General features: G+C 40.8%; 1 protein-coding gene across 1 annotated transcript in view; it reads left to right on the top strand.

The window, feature by feature from the left end:
• ZnT77C (Zinc transporter 77C) overlaps window positions 1-19,676 on the top strand; it is a 326,268-nt gene that overhangs the window by 96,771 nt on the left and 209,821 nt on the right. The window contains exon 2 of the mRNA XM_068227024.1: window positions 8,226-8,415. Within this exon, the coding sequence (XP_068083125.1) occupies window positions 8,226-8,415 (190 nt within the window). The remainder of the gene's footprint in view (window positions 1-8,225; window positions 8,416-19,676) is intronic.

Here is a 19,676-nt window from a genome sequence, read left to right on the forward strand (position 1 = left end):
TTTGGTTTAGTTACCTGAAAGTACTAATATTAACCCTCCTCGCCCAAAATCCACATTGCGGCATAATCTGCGAGACGAACAAGAAAACAGAAATTTGGCAAAATTATACGTTTTAGCCTGTAACGGACAGAATATTTCCAAGAGCTTTAAATTTTTAACTTTTCCCCCCGAAGAATATCGAAATATGGAGGCAATTTTAATGATGGTGCAGATCTTCGCGAAGTCCTATCACATAAGGGAAGGCACAATCTCCGTTCAATTTGGAGTGATCTACAACCTTGGTCTTATGACTCTTTGTTGTATCTGTATCCCTTTTACGTTTGATTTTTGTCTATTTCTCGATGGTAAGTAAATTTGGACTTTTCACATGCATAATTTATACTTTCAATCACTTATAAGAAAGATAGAATCATCAAACCCTACACGAAAATTGGCCCGCCCAGTAGCCATATGTGAGCCAAATGCTATGTATGTAGCTGTCACATAATTATCTGAAAAGTAATGCAATGTGAGATAATCTTACAAAAATTTTACCCTATTCAACGTTTCTAACTCAAGCTGACCCAGGAATAGATCAGATATCATACGACCAGCCATTTAGGGCGCTAAATCTGACGTCTTATGGTACAATCCTTTGTCGATATGACGTACCGTTTTGCAGCAGTCAATCTGTAAATGAAGGTCTGCAATATTTTAAGCATGCATATACGTTCGTATGTCGGTCTATATATATTCACTGATGTCGTCTTGTAGCGATCGAGAAAGGGTGTGTCTGCTATTGTAATCAGTACTCCCCACACCGACTTTGACTGGCAGTAGGAATGGGGTCCTTCTCCAACACCTGTGTAACTGGCATTAGTAAGGAAGGCCTACCATTGTAGTGAATAATTCACTTCTCGATTTGACTTGCAGAAGGCAAGGGAGCATGCATTGTTGTTTAAAAGTCCCCTACCCGATTGTGTTTGGCTGTAGGCAAGGGTACCCGCCCTTATAAACGAATGTATCCATCTAAAATGTGACTGGTATTAGGCATAGTGGCCTGTTATTTTGATGGAAATTCACCAACTTGGTGTGACTGGTAGTAAGGTGGCTGGCTGTAGGAAAAGGGGCCTGTCATTATAATTATAACTGTACAACTCAATTTTGACTGGTAGTAGGGAAGTTGCCAAACATTCTAATTAAAACTGTAATCTGTCTGGAAGTAGGAAAGGGGGCCTGCCATTGTAACGAAAACTCCAAAATCGATTGTGACCGCGCAGTAGGCGATGGGGCCTGCAATTATAATGAAAACTTCCCAACTCGATTGTGAATGGCAGTAGGCAAGTGAGCCTGCCGTTATCATCACAAATCCGTAACAAGCACTTTACATTGGAAACACCGTATTGGGAACCTCCCTATGCTGTTTCTCGGATAACGCTAAGAGACATGCCATTTTAAAACAATCGTATTTACTGTATGTGCAGTATTTACTTCGATATTCGAATACAACGTAGAATACCGTAGCGAAGCACGGGTACATTTTCTAGTAAATAAATAAAACTATCTACTGTAGTTAAGATGTTATTTTTCAAAGATTAGCACATTAATTTATTTTCTTTCTTAAAAACAGAAGTTATAAACATAAAATACTTTCTTTGACACATTTTTCAAATTTTCTAACGTTAAAATATATTTAAAAATCATCAAAGCATTCTAAAATTGTTATCTTTGTTAAATTAATATATTTTTTGTGATCTTTATTAAAACATTTCATTTAAAAGTGCTAATTTTATAAAATTGTCAAACGTTTTTAACTTAAAATTGTGCGTTTTGCGTTAAGTAAATAGTTTTCATAATTGTGTTAAGAGTGTTAATGTTTACAATACAGTGAATTACTACATTCAATTAATTAATCAAGTTAATATATTTGACCAAATACAATGAAACTGCACTGAAAATCTTAGATGGGAGATAGTGGGTTCGAACCCCACTGTTAGCAGCCTTGAAGATGATTTTCGTGGTTTCCCATTTTTACATGAGGCAAATGCTGGGGCTGTACCTGAATTAAGACCACTGCCACTTCCTTCACACTCCTATCCCTTTCCAATCCCATCGTCGCCGTAAGATCTACCTGTGCCAGTACGACGTAAAATCAATTGTAAAATAAATAAAAAATCTTGGAAGAACTCCCCAAATTTCAGAACAAATCCTCAGTTTAATGTGTTGGAAGAGCTTAGAAGCCTAACTGTGATGTAGTAGAAATCATGATGTACTACCGATCTCGGAAAGGTAGAGCAGTTGTACGAAAGCATGATCATAGAAAAGTTTACAAACTCGCATAATGGCTGCTATCCATGGATTGAAACAGCAGGTGGATCCAAATTACATTCATAGCCGTACGTAAAATGATTTTCCCAACTTCAGGTTTTAACTTCAGAGAAATAACATTAATTTCAAATAATACAGCAATTTCTTATATAATTCGTCATCTAAAATAGAGATCGTTTGAGTTCATAAGAGAGCACGTGAGTGCAGGATACACAAAAAACTCTTTAGAAAGTTATACATGACTCAAGATCGCAAAAGTTAAATCCAACATGAGATAACATGTCGCGTAGATCACATACGAAATTTGTATAGAAAAGGTGTCAAATTTATCGGATTGTATTTGATTAGTCGTGAACACTCATGAACTCGAACTCGTGACGTGACGATCTTCTCTCTCCACAGAGCAGCAGAAACACAAACTAAATGAACGGCTTCCCAACGCCTGTTGCTAGCTGTATCATAACATCGCTCAACTTTCTTGCATCCCAGACTTTCATTGGGGAGCTATAAATTTACTGAAGATGGACCGAAGCAAGCAATAAAATGAAAATAACATACGTTAAAGAGTTTTCTCAAGATTGCCATCCTGCATGTGCCTCGCACGCTTTTAGTAGTCTTTTTGAATAAAACTTCCAGGTCATAATTTGTTACTTACCACAAGACCTCTAAAACTCAACTCAACATACATTCCCCCTCCGCGTATTCGATTGCTATGATATGGTAATATTTTGGAGACATGAATTCAAATTCTAGTTCAAGGATATATGAGTAGAGGAAACTACAGGGTAATATTATTTTAAAAACGATTATGATGAACAGAAATATTACGTCTTAGGTGAACCTCCGCAGGTCAAGGAATGACTGTTTATAAACAGTATGGCACGTAAATTGTCTCATCTTTACCTGAGATAGCGAACACACATTCTGTTTATAAAATACGCCACTGCCCACATTTTCCTTCCCGTTAGTAGACAGGGGTGTCAATAATAGAGACTTAATATAGGCTTACATGCATAATTCGCACAAATTGTTGGTATAGTTAAAGATTCGTCATAAAACTTAAAACGTATTTAGAACATTTAGAACTGGAATTTAAAAGTCCGACTCGTTGGCTGAATGGTCAGCGTACTGACCTTCTGTTCAGAGGGTCCCGGGTTCGATTCCCGGCCGGGTCGGGGATTTTAATCGCTTCTGATTAATTCTTCTGGCTCGGGGACTGGGTGTTTGTGTCCGTCCCAACACTTTCCTCTTCATATTCACACAACACACTACACTACCAACCACCACAGAAACACGCAATAGTAATTACATCCCTCCATATAGGGTTGGCGTCAGGAAGGGCATCCGGCCGTAAAACAGGGCCAAATCCACATGTGCGACACAGATCGCACCCGCGACCGCACACGTGTGGGAAAAGCGGTAGGAAAAAGAAAGAAGAACTGGAATTTAAAACAAACAGCCCTTACAAACCCAAGTCGAGTAATCTGCTCTTTCCGAAGGGCATGAACATTTTTAAAAATAATCCTTTGTGGAAGTAGGTTTACTCCTTTTGGTCAGGTTTCTAAAAACACATACGTGTCCCTATGTATTTGTTTGAGAACTTCAAAGAAGTGACAAATATTCGTATGACTGGCGTTGAGAAGACTGATATGTTTTCTATGGAGTGATCCATTGTTTGTGGTGGTGGGTCTAATTGAGGATAAATTGTTCTGCTGACATCGTAGGAGGGAAGATCGCATGTCTATTGCGACCGAACACAATGCACACACTGAATAATGTTTGTATGCCTTCTCATGAGTACTGAAACGAAGTCCATCACAATGTCACTTCGCGGGGTACCGTGGAGATGCACTCTGTGGCGTCCAAGGCAAATGGAAGGCAATCTCTAGCGAATAGGAGACAATTTACGTACTTAAAACAACCCCTTGGAGGAAATTTACAAAACCTCTCGTAGTTTTCTCCCCGTGAATGGGGCGGTAGAATATACCTTTGCCTTTTGTTAAAAATGAAGCCATGTTTTCCAGTGTTGACTTAGTTAAATGTAGCAAAGGCTTTTCAGTCTGTCAAACACATAGCAAATACAATTTAAATTAAAACACTAAAAGCATATCTGTAAAACACACACTAGACAGTCCTGAAATAGTGTTTGGTGACAACAGACTTAACATCGGCAGTCTAGATAAATACGTAAGTTTTTCACTATATTATAATTGTATATAATTTATTTTTGTCATTACTGTTTCATGTTATCACTTATCTCTCTATCTTTGACAAGTTTACGCTACGTAAACAATACTGTACATATATAAGCTTATTTTAAGTGATTTAATAGAATCTGAGGATGTTCTTGTAGAACGAAACATGTCATTCTTTGTATGTTAGTGTGTGTTTTACAGATATGCTTTTAGTGTTTTAATTTAAATTGTATTTGCTATGTGTTTGACAGACTGAAAAGCCTTTGCTACATTTACATACATACCTTTGCCTGGCATAAGAGGTTACTAAATGGGGTAAACCTAGAATCTCTCAACTTGGGATCGTGGGTTGGTGACCACGGATCTCCTAGCTGAGTCTAGCATTGCCTCCACTTACTTGTGCTAGGTTTCTCACTTTCATATTTTCTGTCCGACCTCCCATGTTCAACTCTAGCTCTCTTCCGATCTCAATGTTATTATATTTGTATGACCTAGGGTGTCCTTAATTTTCACACCCTTCAGAGTGCTTCCTTTTCTTCTGCCGATATCTTCATTCTTCGAAGGGTCAGATCTCCTCCATTTTTCTTCTAATTAGTATGCCAGTTAAGAAAGATCTGTTTGCAGTTTCCCTTACTGCACTAATCGCTTCTAATCGTTCATGATTTAACTACGGTTGAAGGGGGATTTTGTCGTTGAGCCTGCTAAAACGGCTGTGTGATAATTTTGTGGGAGAAATACTGACCCACAACACATATATCATAAGAGCGAGAATTGTTTGAAACTCTTCACACAGTATTGAACCTTAGAAGACAGAACCTGCCCGCCTCTGTGGTGTAGTGGTTAGTGTGATTAGCTGCCACGCCCGGAGGCCCGAGTTCGGTTCCCGGCTCTGCCACGAAATTGGAAAAGTGGTGCGTATGATACTGTTCCAACATTTGCCGGTGAAACTGACTCTGCAATGGAGGTCGAAGGTTTGAATTATATTGCAGGTTGGATGGCTAAAAAACACGATTTCACTCATCCACAATTAGGTTCCCAAACAGACATAGGAGAAACATATGGCAGTATGTATTGTTCGCAGTCTTGGGTTCGAAGTGTGTCATACGGTGGTCATACAGAGCTGACTGCTGAGTGGTCACAAACTGTATGAGATATGGAGAAAGGTTTCTGTTCTTATCACGGATTTACAGTCCGAAGAGGGTTGGGAGTAAATGAGATTCTAGTTTCTTTAATATGTGCAAGTGATCCAAATTTAAGTAGTGATCTTGTGGCCACATTTGTGAAAATGAGAACATATGCTCTTATAAAATATTTAAGGAAACGCGAGGAAAAAGTGGAATAAACGTGTCAAGGTTATGGAGGTGTAAGTCAAGAAGGTAAAGAAAAATAATGAAGGAACTTACCAGTTAACGTAAGATTCACTTTATCATAATAGAACTGTTTGGTCGTTCTTTTGTTCACTTGCTTCTTTTTTGGTCATACTTATTGCTCAGTTTTGTTTAACTTAGAATATTTTATTGGATTCCAGTAGCGTAGTGTGGCCACTAAAATCTTATTAGCAATAACCACGGTCTTGTGACACGATTAGCTCTTGTACATTATTGTGTTCGTTATCTACTTTTTACAAAGCCAGTTTGAGCAGGTATAGGGGACACACAAGCTAATGAGTGTTTGGTTAAAACATATCGCAATCACTAAATTCCTTTGGAAAGCGCTCCCGCGATCAGAGAGCAGGTATCTGTGTGACGTCACGCTCGAATAGCCAATGACCGCAAGCCAGCCGTTGTGGGTAACCTGTTATATACTAACCTTGAATCATACCTATGGTACATATGATGTCGAACTTACTCTCACTTGTCGGGCTGAGTAGCTCAGACGGTAAAGATCTAGCCCAACTTGGCAGGTTAGATCCTGAGCCCTGGCATTATCGTACACCACCTCCCTTTCATAAAAAGCTACATCTCTGGTGCCGTGGTGAAACTCAGTTTGCCTTTCTCGATATTGTTCTACCAAGGATTGAGACAGAAAATCTAAGCGAGTTTTAACTTTGTGACCTAACATGCGTTATAAAACTATTTTCTCTTATTGAAAATAACTTCCTTTCGGATTACTGTTTTTTAAAAGAACAAAATTCATCGTAAGTTTTATCTTTAGGGAGTGCCGGATCACATAAATCCTTCAGTACTTCATACGCCTCCTCTCCAACTAGTGTTAGTAACACTGCTACTCTTCGATCATTAACATAATTCGCTACGAAATACTGTTCCATTCTTTCTTAGTAGGTATTCCAATCATCTCCACAGTGATATTCAGATAAGGAGCCAATACAGTTACCTAAAACAAGCATGTCACTTGACGTATGTCCACTATCGTGCACAATTTCAGTTTCCGTTTGGTTAAATCACAATTCGTGCAGTGTGGTTTCACTGCATCTAAAATTCATCAGAATAAAATAATTTTTATCCTCGTCGCCACATGTAATATTTCAATAGGGCCTTCTTTAATGAGACATAGAGTAAACAACAGGACAAACACATAAATAGAATATCACTTGACAACCGTAACTTACGTAAGTACAAACACTACAGTGGTGCAAGAGACATTTGTATCCCACATTCATCCATCTTCACAGACAATTCCCTGCTGGTTGTTTTTCGGCTAGTTGTTGCAAGATTCTAGAGTTTTTAAAAAAACTCTTGGGGTTAGTTTTGGCCGCCTGAAACATTTCCCGACGTGACTTTGTTGGCATCCAAAATCACCATCATCACTTTTCTTGATGATATTTACGACTTGTTGAGAAATACCGAATCCTGCTTATATCAGCTGTTGTGTTTAACTTCCCTCTTCCAGAAGAGCCCTAGCTAAAAATTTCGTTGATTTCAAGTAATCCAAGTTCAGAATACAAATGGAACTACAAAAACAATGCCATAAAAATGAAAGTGACATCCTTTCTGTAAGAAAAATGTTAAAATGATGTATTGGCCGTCCGACTCGCTGGCTGAATGGTCAGCGTACTGGCCTTCGGTTCAGAGGGTCCCGGGTTCGATTTCCGGCCTAACCTTCATTGGTTAATTCCAGTGGCCCGGGGGCTGGGTGTTTGTGCTGTTCCCAACATCCCTGCAACTCACACACCACACATAACACTGTCCTCCACCACAATAACACGCAGTTACACATGGTAGATGCCGCCTACCCTCATCGGAGGGTCTGCCTTACAAGGGCCACACGAAATTAATATTTATTGGCCTGGTAACAGCCCAGACGTGAATCTGTTGGAAAATCCGTGCGCTATAATGAAAAAAAGAAAATTAAAAAGGAAACCGTTATCACTGTGTCAGAGCTGGTCAAGACACCACAAAAATTTGGCATCGTGATGAAGCCATCAAAGAACAATGCAATACATTCATGGAAATCATACCAGGTAGAGCGAAAACGCTGATAAAGTTCAAAAGCATACATACAAATTATTGAAAATACTTTTGCTCCTTTTGCAGCTTTCATGTCTATTTAAACCTAAGAAAACATTCTTTGTTTTTACCATACAAATTTTGCACACACTTCTACTGTTCCAGGTAGCCATACAAACCACATTCTTCTTGTGTAGTAGTCATACCTCACATGGTACATGTTCTTTGTGTGAACCGGATTATCTGGAGTTATATGATCTCACATTCATTTCATGTACTGTCTATGAGATCTTCGACCCACGCTTTTGTGTTACAGGATGGCGATGAAGGAGTGGTTCCGGCATATGCAGCCCGTGCAACTTTATTTCATGTTGTGCATCACGGGACTCTTCTTCATCACTCAGATGGTGATGAGTCACATGACTCATGCTCTCACTCTTCTAGTAGATTCCTACCACATGCTGTGCAACCTCATTGCGCTCACTGGCTGCATCATCACAATTAAGGTACGCAGTCACTTCCGGGAATTATTTAAAATTAGATTTTATATTTATATATTAGGGATGAAATGTTGTATTATGCTCTTACTTTTATGCTAAATCTTATTTGTGTGTTTTAAGTATCCCTTTTTATGGTATTTTATCTTCACCAGACAAAGTTCGTAAGTTGCATATTTAGTTAATTTAGGGTCAAGATTCCCGAGTTTTCTCTCACCCTTAAATATATCATTTAATTAATAAACAGAACTTTCTGCTATATGAAAAAGTTGAAGGAAACTAAAACACTGTTTATCCGGTACAAAATGTCTATGCACTACAGGTTGGTATCAATCTGCATTTATGCAGTCGTTCATGGAGTGTTCTTAACTGATGCTCATGCTCTTCTCCATTTTGAGATGCAACCAGGATGTCATCGAGATAGCAAAACACAAAGGTCAAATGCCTCAAATGGAGTCCATGTACCTTTGAAAAGACTGAGCAGCGTTTCGTATGCCAAATGGAAGCCTGAAAAATACAAACAAACCAAACAGGGTTTTAATAGCTGTCTTATATTCTCTATAAGTACGTTACCTGACAATCAGGTCACAACACACTTATTCAAGTCATTTTACAGACATTATATTACAAAGTTTTTCAGGTATATTGAATTCTTTTATGCAATTATTCTTTAGAGATTTTGTTCGTAAACACATCTATCAGTAACTTAGTTTAACTGGATGTCCCTGTACAAGACCAGCATATTACCACCTCAGGTAGAAACCCTATGCTGCATTGTACCGCGGCAGGTGAATCATAGACATCCGGACTCCATCTCAGAGTCGATGGCTTCGTACAAATCTTCTTCCAGCTAAGGGTAATTACATCGAGTTTTGAATATATTAATTTCAGGCTGAATGTAAAGTGACAAAACATTATTTCAAGCGCCGAGACATGTTTTTTACTTCACCTCACGCTCTAAAACATCATCAACGCTTATTGAGGCAATTTATCAGAGTAGTGAAATATGTTGGATGCCATATAAGGATTGTCAACTATCAAGTCAAACTTAACAGAATTTGTGACTGGACGTTGCAATTCATAAACGTTATTAAAGCACATGGGAATTTTGAAGACTCATTTCCGCCGGCTATCATAGCAGGTGTGATGAATATAAGGACATGTATTCGTAGATTTTCATTTAAATTATCAGTTCACATTTCCTGTAATATTTAAACAAAAATTATCAAAGGAGGTGATAGTTATGAATTCCCACCCGTGTTCCTACTTTTTTTCCCATTTTCTTTATGTCGTACCGACACAGATAGGGAGATGCGATAGGAAAAGGCTAGGAGTGGGAAGGAAGCGTCCGTGACCTTAATTTACGTACAGCCCCAACATTTGCCATGGAAAACCATCTTCAGGGCTACCAACAATAGGGTTCAGACCCACTATCTCCCGAATGCAAGTTCACAGCTGTGCGACCCTAACAACACGGCCAACTCGCTCGGTGTTCCTATTTTCCACTGAATTACTGCTCTGGAAGTTTGTATGACCGCGTTACCTTTAAGAAACTGCTTTCACTTTATATCAGTCCTTATGATGTACCACATTGATTCGAAACAATGTTTGACTTCAAAGTAATACGATGAACTATAACTACAGTATACAGCACAAATATCCACACCCGAGAGTGACTCGAACCGACAGCAGACGCATCACCCAGTTCAAAAGTCTCGGAGCTATGCTAGCCGACTCAGTTTTAGAACAACCAAATAACTTGGTTATTTCAGTTTGTTCTGAGAGTGAGTTCTGCAACGCTATGGAAAATATGACTGAGGGAATCTGCAGATTCCAAGAAACTTATTGTAACTTACTCATTCCCTCCTAACAGGACTGTTACATAGCTAATGTTCATTATGGGAGCGTGGTGGCCGAGTGATATCATCACTGGCTTCCACCTCAGCGTCCGTGATTCGAATCTTGGATAATGCGTGTGGGATTATTCAAATGAAACATCTCGTTTCACTCTTTGGACTCCACAAAAACTGGAGGTTCTGGGGCTATGATCATAATATCAGAAGCCCTTAAGTCTAAAAGCTTAGTTCATATTTACTGCGTCATCCACATGTAAAACAATTAATTTCACCGCGAAGATGGTGGGAATCCCAACAGTCACCATCGCGGATCGGCTGTCACAGAATTGCCACGCATTACTGAAGAGGAGTACCAAGAAAACAAGGCATGAGGTACTTTCTTGTGAAGGTGAAAGATAATGTTGTTTCCATTCTGCTAAGCCCGTTGACATGTCTACACCAACTAGCCGTATGATAGACACTTCAATGCATTCATCACAAAGACAAGATGCATGATCATCACTCATAACTCAATCACTTTTGTATTGTCAGTGGCAGAGACAAAGCGACGAAAGTAACAAACTTTTCCATCACACAACGGGCGATATAGTACACTGTAAGCACTGTCTCTCACCAGAAATGGATCTGAAAAAAATTATCAATATTAAGACAAAAGTAGAAGTATGACGTATTTTGAGAAGGACTGCAGTAATATTTATACACTAGAACAAGTGTTACTGGTGCCATATTTATTTAGTACTTCAAAATATTACACGGTATAATTTACTTTTACGATTCATTCACTTAATTGTAATAGTAATCGGCTAATTCCCAACTGTCTGGGTTATTCCCCAGCATGGTACTATGGGTTAGAACCCCCTCCCCAGGGAAATTTTACGAATGAAAATGAACAGAAACTGACAATAAACACGTGAAAGTCGACTCAGTGTGTTGGCTCTTTTGAATATTCTCAGAGACAAAATTTTAAAACCAACAGATATCTTGGATCTATTTTCTAAAAAGCCTCAATTATTGGATTGTAGATTGTAATCTGATCATGCGATTCTCTGTAAAACTGTTGACTTTGATCATATTGTTCTCGTCCTGTATTTTAATGCAAGATTTTTTAGTGTACTGCAAACTCAACAATTCACTTGTTTATTCATGTAATAACACTTACGCATGCGCGAACCACACCCGCACAAGCAACTGCATTACCTTCCGCCCTCACTTTGTAATTACAGGGTGTTTCTATATTCCCATTATAGACTTTGAGGGCTTGCAGTGGGGACCAGGACGGTTAAGTTTATCATAGGAACTTGTGTCCGGAAACGTACCGTCTTCCAGCTACCCGCAAAAACCTACCACAACACATGTTCACAGCTCCGGCATTTTTGGCGCTCTGTCCGACTTCTGCTGCTTGTCGTCTGGGCGGGGCTCGATGTGACGACCACCGACGTCAACACAGTCACGGACGGTACCTACGTAACATGTTCTCGTACACATGGTCATCAATACCTGGTCCTTTAACATCCGCTGCAGCCACAACCAGCGCCCGTAGATCTTCCTCAGATTCTACAGGGGTTTCGTAAATCAAGTTTTCATACGACCCCACAGGTGGTAGTCTAGCGGTGTCAAGTCGGGTGAACGTGCAGGCCAAGCAATCGTGCCACCACGACCTATCCACTATTGGCCAAACTTTTGGTGCAGATGAATTATTGTACGTACAACTTACTGCTGTGTACGTAGTACAGATTTATTGCTGTACTGTTGTGTGAACGAAAATCACAAGTACAACACGTCTCCGTGCGGACCACGCACTCAGCTGAATGGCATGGAATGTAAACGAACCTGTAGGGGTGTAGGGCATCACGTGATCGTTCAATGACGTACGTTCTCTAGTCAGTGGCGCCAAAAATGCAGGAGATTTGAACGTATGCTGTAGTTGTTTTTTACCGGTACGGGAAAACGGTACGTTTCCGGACAAAAGTTCCTGTGCTAAACTTAACCGTCCTGGTCCCCACTACAAGCCTTTAAATCTGTAATGGGAATATAGAAACATACTGTATAACCCCCGTCCCCCATCGGTCGATCTTGGCTACGCTACTGATGGTACCAGTGTTACCAGGCGGAAGGAAGTTTCCCTTGGCGTAGGGAAATATTAGTAAAAAAAATATGTGAGGGAAAAGAGGAAAATGTTATTAAAATATTTTCTAAAGTAGGAAAATTTCATCCCTGTATGTATAAATTTCTAATAAACAGATAATTTCTTGCAGCGGCAACTTACAAGCCCAACTGTTATGTGATATAACAAGTAGTGACTAAATTTCATTCTACTGTCCTTCTTCTTCTTCTTTCGTTACAGCCTCTATAAGATCACCTCTAGCTTTATTATGGTTTGGGTATTCTGATACTGTATTTAGTTATAAAAAGACAAGATTGTGAAATATTTCATGATGTTCAAGCATAATGAACGAACATTGCAAGAAATCTGTGTCAGGACTAGTGATTAGAGGACATTTTCAATAATGAGAGTGACCTTTTGTATTTTTGCAAGGACCAGATTTCTGACAGTCTTCTTGGTATACAGTTATTTTACATCAGACCAGTAATATTAACTGGTAATAATTTACGTAATATTAATCATACATGTATAGCATGAATAGTCGTAGTACTATCCGTATTAAATTTTAGCTTAGGGGTCCGGCTCCATGGCTAAATGGTTAGCGTGCTGGCCTTTGGTCACAGGGGTCCCGGGTTCGATTCCCGGCAGGGTCGGGAATTTTAACCTTAATTGGTTAATTTCGCTGGCTCGGGGGCTGGGTGTATGTGTCGTCTTCATCATCATTTCATCCTCATCACGACGCGCAGGTCACCTACGGGTGTCAAGTCAAAAGACCTGCATCTGGCGAGCCGAACATGTCCTCGGACACTCCCGGCACTAAAAGCCATACGCCATTTCATTTCATTTTTTTAGCTTAGGGAATTTTTTAGAAGAAAGGGAAATTTTCTTGCTTTGGTAGGGAAACATGCTGTTGACCATCTCGCAACATTGCATTGTATGGCTAGTTCCACAGTAGTCCGTGAATTCATGGCCGGTAACACTACGAATAATATATTACTTGAAAGATATAAATGTAGAAGTTAAAGAAGCCTGTCTTCCAAACACAGTAAACAATATAAGTACAGTACTGAAGTTTATTTAAAAAAATAATAATCGCTCAGCGAAATATATTGATACACCAGATTAGCGATCACAGAACAGAATACAAAGAAATATAACAAACTAAGGATATTGCTAGAGTGAGGTCAGTCCCAGTGGACTGGATACCAGTTCGAGTGCAATTCGTAACAAATTGTTTAAGTCGAATGGTTCTTAATGACCTTTCCAGTTGCTAACAGGAGGTCGATGACGCTCAGACTCTAATGAGCATATCTCTGAATATGTACGTACATTTATCATGTGTTTACACTGATTCCCTTTAAACGCCTGTTGAAAGATAAAGCACTCTAACGGGGTTTTGAGACTGAGGGTGAGCTGAAATTAAGACACAGACACTGTTAACACTTATTTCAGCACTGTTCATCTTGAGAACACAGTCTTCATCCTTGTTAATCTTTTGAATCAGTTACTGGAAATAATATATAAGGGGCGATCAAAATGTTCCCGTTCGACGGCCGTACAGTCCTGAGTCGGGACGCCAATCAGGAAAAATTGCCGTGAGCACTGAGGTACTCATCCCACCGAAGCATCAGATTGACGAACCCTGTGTGGTAAAACACCGTGTCCTGCTGCGTGAAGAAGTCCCTAACTGCCTGCTGCACAACCTCGTCCGACACAAGGCCTCTTTGTGGAAACATAAGGTGTGATAATCGCATGAGGAGAGATAAGGTCTATAGAGTGCGTGCTCGAGTGTCTCCCATTTGAGTTGGCGTGCCTTCTGGATGAGACTGGCCTCCCAGATCGATCGGCGCCTTATGTCGAAACGCGACCCGTACGGAACTTGATGCACCATTCCACAAGGGTGGTTTTCGACAGACATGCTTCCCCGTACACAGTCTTCATTCTCTGATGGATGTCCCCAGGAGTTTGTCCTTCGGCAGACAAGAACAGAATAACAGCACTTTGGTCCTGTTTGGACGCATTTGGTAATAACATCACCATAGTTCACGTGGCCGCATTCAACGCACGCACCTTGGCAGGACACGACTGCCAAACCAATCCCTTTGCCTACATGTCCGTGCTTATATACTCGTATTGGAGTCACGCTTCGATGCATGTTCGTTGTAGCAACGCCCTCAAACTGAAACTTTTTGATCACGCCGCATATCTTGAGGAGACGAGGTTTCAGTTGCCGGGTGGTTTTGATTTCAAGTCCACGTTCATAATATGCAGCATCAGGAACATTTATCTGTGGGGAAACGAATTTTTGAGCCAGTTTACAGATGTGTTTAGTAATGTATGGAGTATTTAATTCTCGGTGATTTCTCACATAACATGGAGCGTTCAAAGAAAGACTTAATACCTTCTTCTGGAACACTTGTGTGCGGTAGACTTTGAATGGAGATGCTCCACCCCAGACCTGGCAAGCGTACATGATCAGCGGACGCAAAACTGATGTATAAATTAGAAGAGTACAATTCGTGCGTTGAGTTAATTTTCTATTGATTATTGAATACAATTTTATCAGTCTAGCGTAGGCTTCTTTGAGTTGAGTTTCGCATTGATGTGTGTGTTCCACGTACGTCTGCGATCAAGGTATGAAGTTTCTTGACGAAAAGTGACTCATTGCGCAATTAGAGTTTTTACAACCATAGTACAAGGTATTTAGAGGACGCAATAAGCCGATCAGATCTCCTCACGATGGGGTAAACCTGCAGTAAATTTATATTTCAGATAAGGGCCTCTTGTGGTATTAGCCGTACTGTGGATTTAGCCGAGATTCCAGTACACATAATTAATTAATTAATTAATTGAGTAATGGACCGAAATGAAGGAAATTGGCCTATGTTAGTTCTCATTCGCCTGTATTTTAAATGAGAAAGCACACGATCAATCAATCAATCAATCAATCAATACTGATCTGCATTTAGGGCAGTCACCCAGGTGGCAGATCCCCTATCTGTTGTTTTCCTAGCCTTTTCCTAAATGATTTCAAAGAAACTGGAAATTTATTGAACGTCTCCCTTGGTAAATATATTCCAATCCCTAACTCCCCTTCCTATAAATGAATATTTTCCCCAGTTTGTCCTCTTGAATTCCAACTTTATCATCATATCGTGATCTTTCCTACTTTTATAAACGCCACTCAAACCTATTCGTCTACTAATGTCATTCCACGCCATCTTTCCGCTGACAGCTCGGAACCTACCACTTAGTCGAGCAGCTTTTCTTCTTTCTCTCAATTCTTCCCAACCCAAACTTTGCAACATTTTTGTAACGCTACTCTTTTGTCGGAAATCACCCAGAACAAATCGAGCTGCTTTTCTTTGGATTTTTTCCAGTTCTTGAATCAGGTAATCCTGGTGAGGGTCCCATACACTGGAACCATGCTCTAGTTGGGGTCTTACCAGAGACTTATATTCTCTCTCCTTTACATCCTTACTACAACCCCTAAACACGCTCATAACCATGTGCAGAGATCTGTACCCTTTATTTACAATCCTATTTATGTTATTACCCCAACGAAGATCTTTCCTTATATTAACACCTAGATACTAACAATGATCCCCAAAAGGAACTTTCACCCCATCAACGAAGTAATTAAAACTGAGAGGACTTTTCCTATGTCAAACTCACAACCTGACTTTTAATCCCGTTTATCAACATACCATTGCCTGCCGTCCATCTCACAACATTTTCGAGGATTCCAGTTTCGAGAGAGAGAGAGAGAGAGAGATCTCAATTCGCCCCTCTTTTCAGTTACTAGATGCACCTTAGTGTAGGTTTTTTTTGTTGTTGTTGCTATTTGCTTTACGTCGCACCGACACAGATAGGTCTTACGGCGACAATGGGATAGGAAAGGCCTAGGAGTTGGAAGGAAGCGGCCGTGGCCTTAATTAAGGTACAGCCCCGGCATTTGCCAGGTGTGAAAATGGGAAACCACGGAAAACCATATTCAGGGCTGCCGACAGTGGGACTCGAACCCACTATCTCCCGATTACTGGATACTGGCCGCACTTAAGCGACTGCAACTATCGAGCTCGGTTTAGTGTAGGTTACCCGGTAGTGGAGTCGAGAAACGAACATGGGCCAAACCGATTGGAAACCATTATCTTAATCATGTATGGTTACTTGAAGCTGAGTGTGCGTGATAGCAGAGTCGACAGTCGAACACGGACCAGACAGATCGGAAAACTCTGTGCTAACCACCAGACCACGGTGGCTGCATTTCAAAAGATCTGTTCGTGATCGACTTTTGAAAGTCTCCATTTAATGTATAAGCGTATAATTTATAAACAAATATTTTAATAAAGTTAGTAAGCCAAATTAAAAATTTGTTTTATCTTTTAACGAAACTTAAGCTAGCTGTTTTGCACTAGGACTACGGAAAATAATTTGTAATTTTGCTTTATGTAGTTTTGTTTACAGTCGACAAATAAGATTATATTTCGTGGAGAAAGTAAGGGAGGTGGCGGTCTAGCCACTTGGCTACAACTCGGGTGCCCTGCCTTCGAATCCCGGTGACAGTGTTGGACAGTGTATGGTGACAGTAAGAGCATCCGGCCTTACACCCCCGGTAAGACCTTAAGTAGCCTTAACTCTATCCACACATAAACGAGGAGGGAGTATTGCAAAGCAAACTCATCACTGTACAGACCATGGAGGCACTTGGAGTAGTGGAAGATAAAAACTTCCACTATCTGTAATCTCGGCAATCGAAGAATTAGAGAGGTAGCTCTACTCCCGGCCGCCTTTGCCCCCAGGAATTAACCTGGTACTCATTTTTGATGTAGGCTGAGGGAACCTCTGGACTGGATGCACTTCCGAAAGTGGAAATCTCGTTTCTTAAAATGTTTGACTTACTGACGGGGAATCAAACCCACGTCCTTCCGGTATAATGAAATGGCGTATGGCTTTTAGTGCCGCGAGAGTCCAAGGACAAGTTCAGCTCGCCATATGCAAGTCTTTTGATTTGACTCCCGTAGGCGATCTGAGCGTCGTGATCAGGATGAAATGATGATGACGACACATACACCCAGCCCCCGTGCCAGCGGAATTAACCAATGATGATTAAAATTCGCGACCCTGCCGGGAATCGAATCCGGGACACCTCTGACAAACGGCCAACACGCTAACCATCTAGACATGGAGTCGGACGTCCTTCTGAAGAACCGAGCACGCCTTTACCGCCTCGGTCAGGCAGCACCTAGGAGTATTGAAAAAAAATTCAAATCATACACTTCTTAATGTCGTTAAGAAAAAAATACATGGCTCGGTAACCAATGAGTGGAATTGATGTACTGCACAAAATATTGATGGACTCGTTTGGTGTGTTCATCATCACTTAGTATAATTTTCTGTTATCAGTCTTGTCCGTGTAGGCACTGCCCGTTTATTGACTGAGTAAAAGCAATCACCAGTGACCTTTACGCTCAGATACATGAAAACACAATCAGAATTTCTCAGCGTCATGTTTTCAAAACTTACTCAGAATTAATATACGCCTTCTTAGTTCATGTTCATTATATTCGAATTCTAGCCTTTGCAGTCTTGTACTGTATTATTTCTAAGGGGATACCGTAGTCTTCAGTTTTTGGAGCACTTAATAGGAAATACAAACTTTGTTCCTTTCACTACTTCGAGTCATATTTGTATGTTGGAAGGCGGTTTGGTTAGTTTCACTCTGGCGTAACAACACCGTCAGGCAGACTTAAAAAGCTAAAAAAAGCGGGGTTATCAGACTGATGAGTGTACATAAGCTTTACCACCACGGAAATTCTCTAAATTATTCAGAAATCGATCTAATCAATCAATCAATCAATCAATCAATCAATAGATCTGTCAATCACTCACTACCAATCTACATTTAGGGCAGTCGCCCAGGTGGCAGATTCCCTATCTGTTGTCGACCTAGTCTATTCTTAAATAATTGCAAAAGAATTTGGAAATGCAATGAACATCTTCTTACCCTCCAAGATCGGTTTTTCCCTCGGCCTCAGCGAGGGATCCCACCTCCACCGCCTCAAGAGCAGTGTCCTGAATCTTCAGACACTGGGTCGGGGATACAACTGAGGAGGAGGATCAGTACCTCGCCCAGGTGGCCTCATCTGCTATGCTGAAGAGGGGCCTAGCGGAGGGATGCGAAGATTGGAAGGGATAGACAAGGAAGAGGGAAGGAAACGGTCGTGGCCTTAAGTTAGGTACCAACCCGGCATTTGCATGGAAGATAAGTGGGAAACCACGGAAAACCACTTCCAGGATGGCTGAGGTGGGAATCGAACCCACCTCTACTCAGTTGACCCCCGAGGCTGAGTGGAGCCCGTTCCGCCCTCGTACCACATTTCAAATTTCTTGGCAGAGGCGGGAATCCAACCCGGGCCTCCGGGGGTGGCAACTAATCACACTAACCACTACACGACAGAGGCGGACCATTGAACATCTCCCTTGCTAAATTGTTCCAATCCCTAATACTCGCCTACCTATTAACGTATATTTGCCGAGTGCCAGCAGTCATTAATATGATTTACCTGTGTTGAAATGAGAGAGGTGCGTATTTCCAGCAGCGGACGCTGACATATGGATAGCTCTTACAAAGGGAAACGGTTTGTTAAACGGGGAGTTACCTCAAGGCTAGCGTCCTCTTAAGTCTATAAAAGCTACCGCAAGAAAGGAAGAGCTCTCACTTTGATTCTCATTCGCAGACTCACTTGTACCTCACTTGTATTTCGCTCACTTGATTGCTCACTTGTATCTCCGCCAGTCGCGCACTCAATGTATCATTGTATTATTAACCTGCTGTTTTGAACGCCAAGTGCGGAGTGGCGTAATTCGTAAGTATATTAGACATATTTATTTGTGAAACTGTTGTCAGACTAGTGTATAATCGCCGTGAGTTAGCTCACAAGAGTTAGTAACGATATAAGATATTACAAGTCCTTCTTTTACGCGTACGCGGATTGTGTTACTAACGTGTGCGAGTCGTGTAAGATATAACCGCTGTCCAGGACTGATTACACCTGGGCTGGTTCCCGTTAATTAGTGCCGCACAGACGGGACTCAGTTCACTGAGCGGAGACTACAGTCAACAGTAGCCTAACACTAAGATTGAAGCCGTGTGTACAATCACGGTAAGCGGTGAAATAGATGCTCTGAAGTAACTCCACAATTCCAGACACGACCAGGATCAAGCAGAGGACAACCATGATGTATCCAGGAGTCGAGCAGAGGACCTTCATCCCTGTGCTGTGTGCCGTCATCATGGGCTAGGCACC

This window comes from Anabrus simplex, chromosome 3 (assembly GCF_040414725.1).
Source record: "Anabrus simplex isolate iqAnaSimp1 chromosome 3, ASM4041472v1, whole genome shotgun sequence".
Lineage (NCBI taxonomy): Eukaryota > Metazoa > Arthropoda > Insecta > Orthoptera > Tettigoniidae > Anabrus > Anabrus simplex.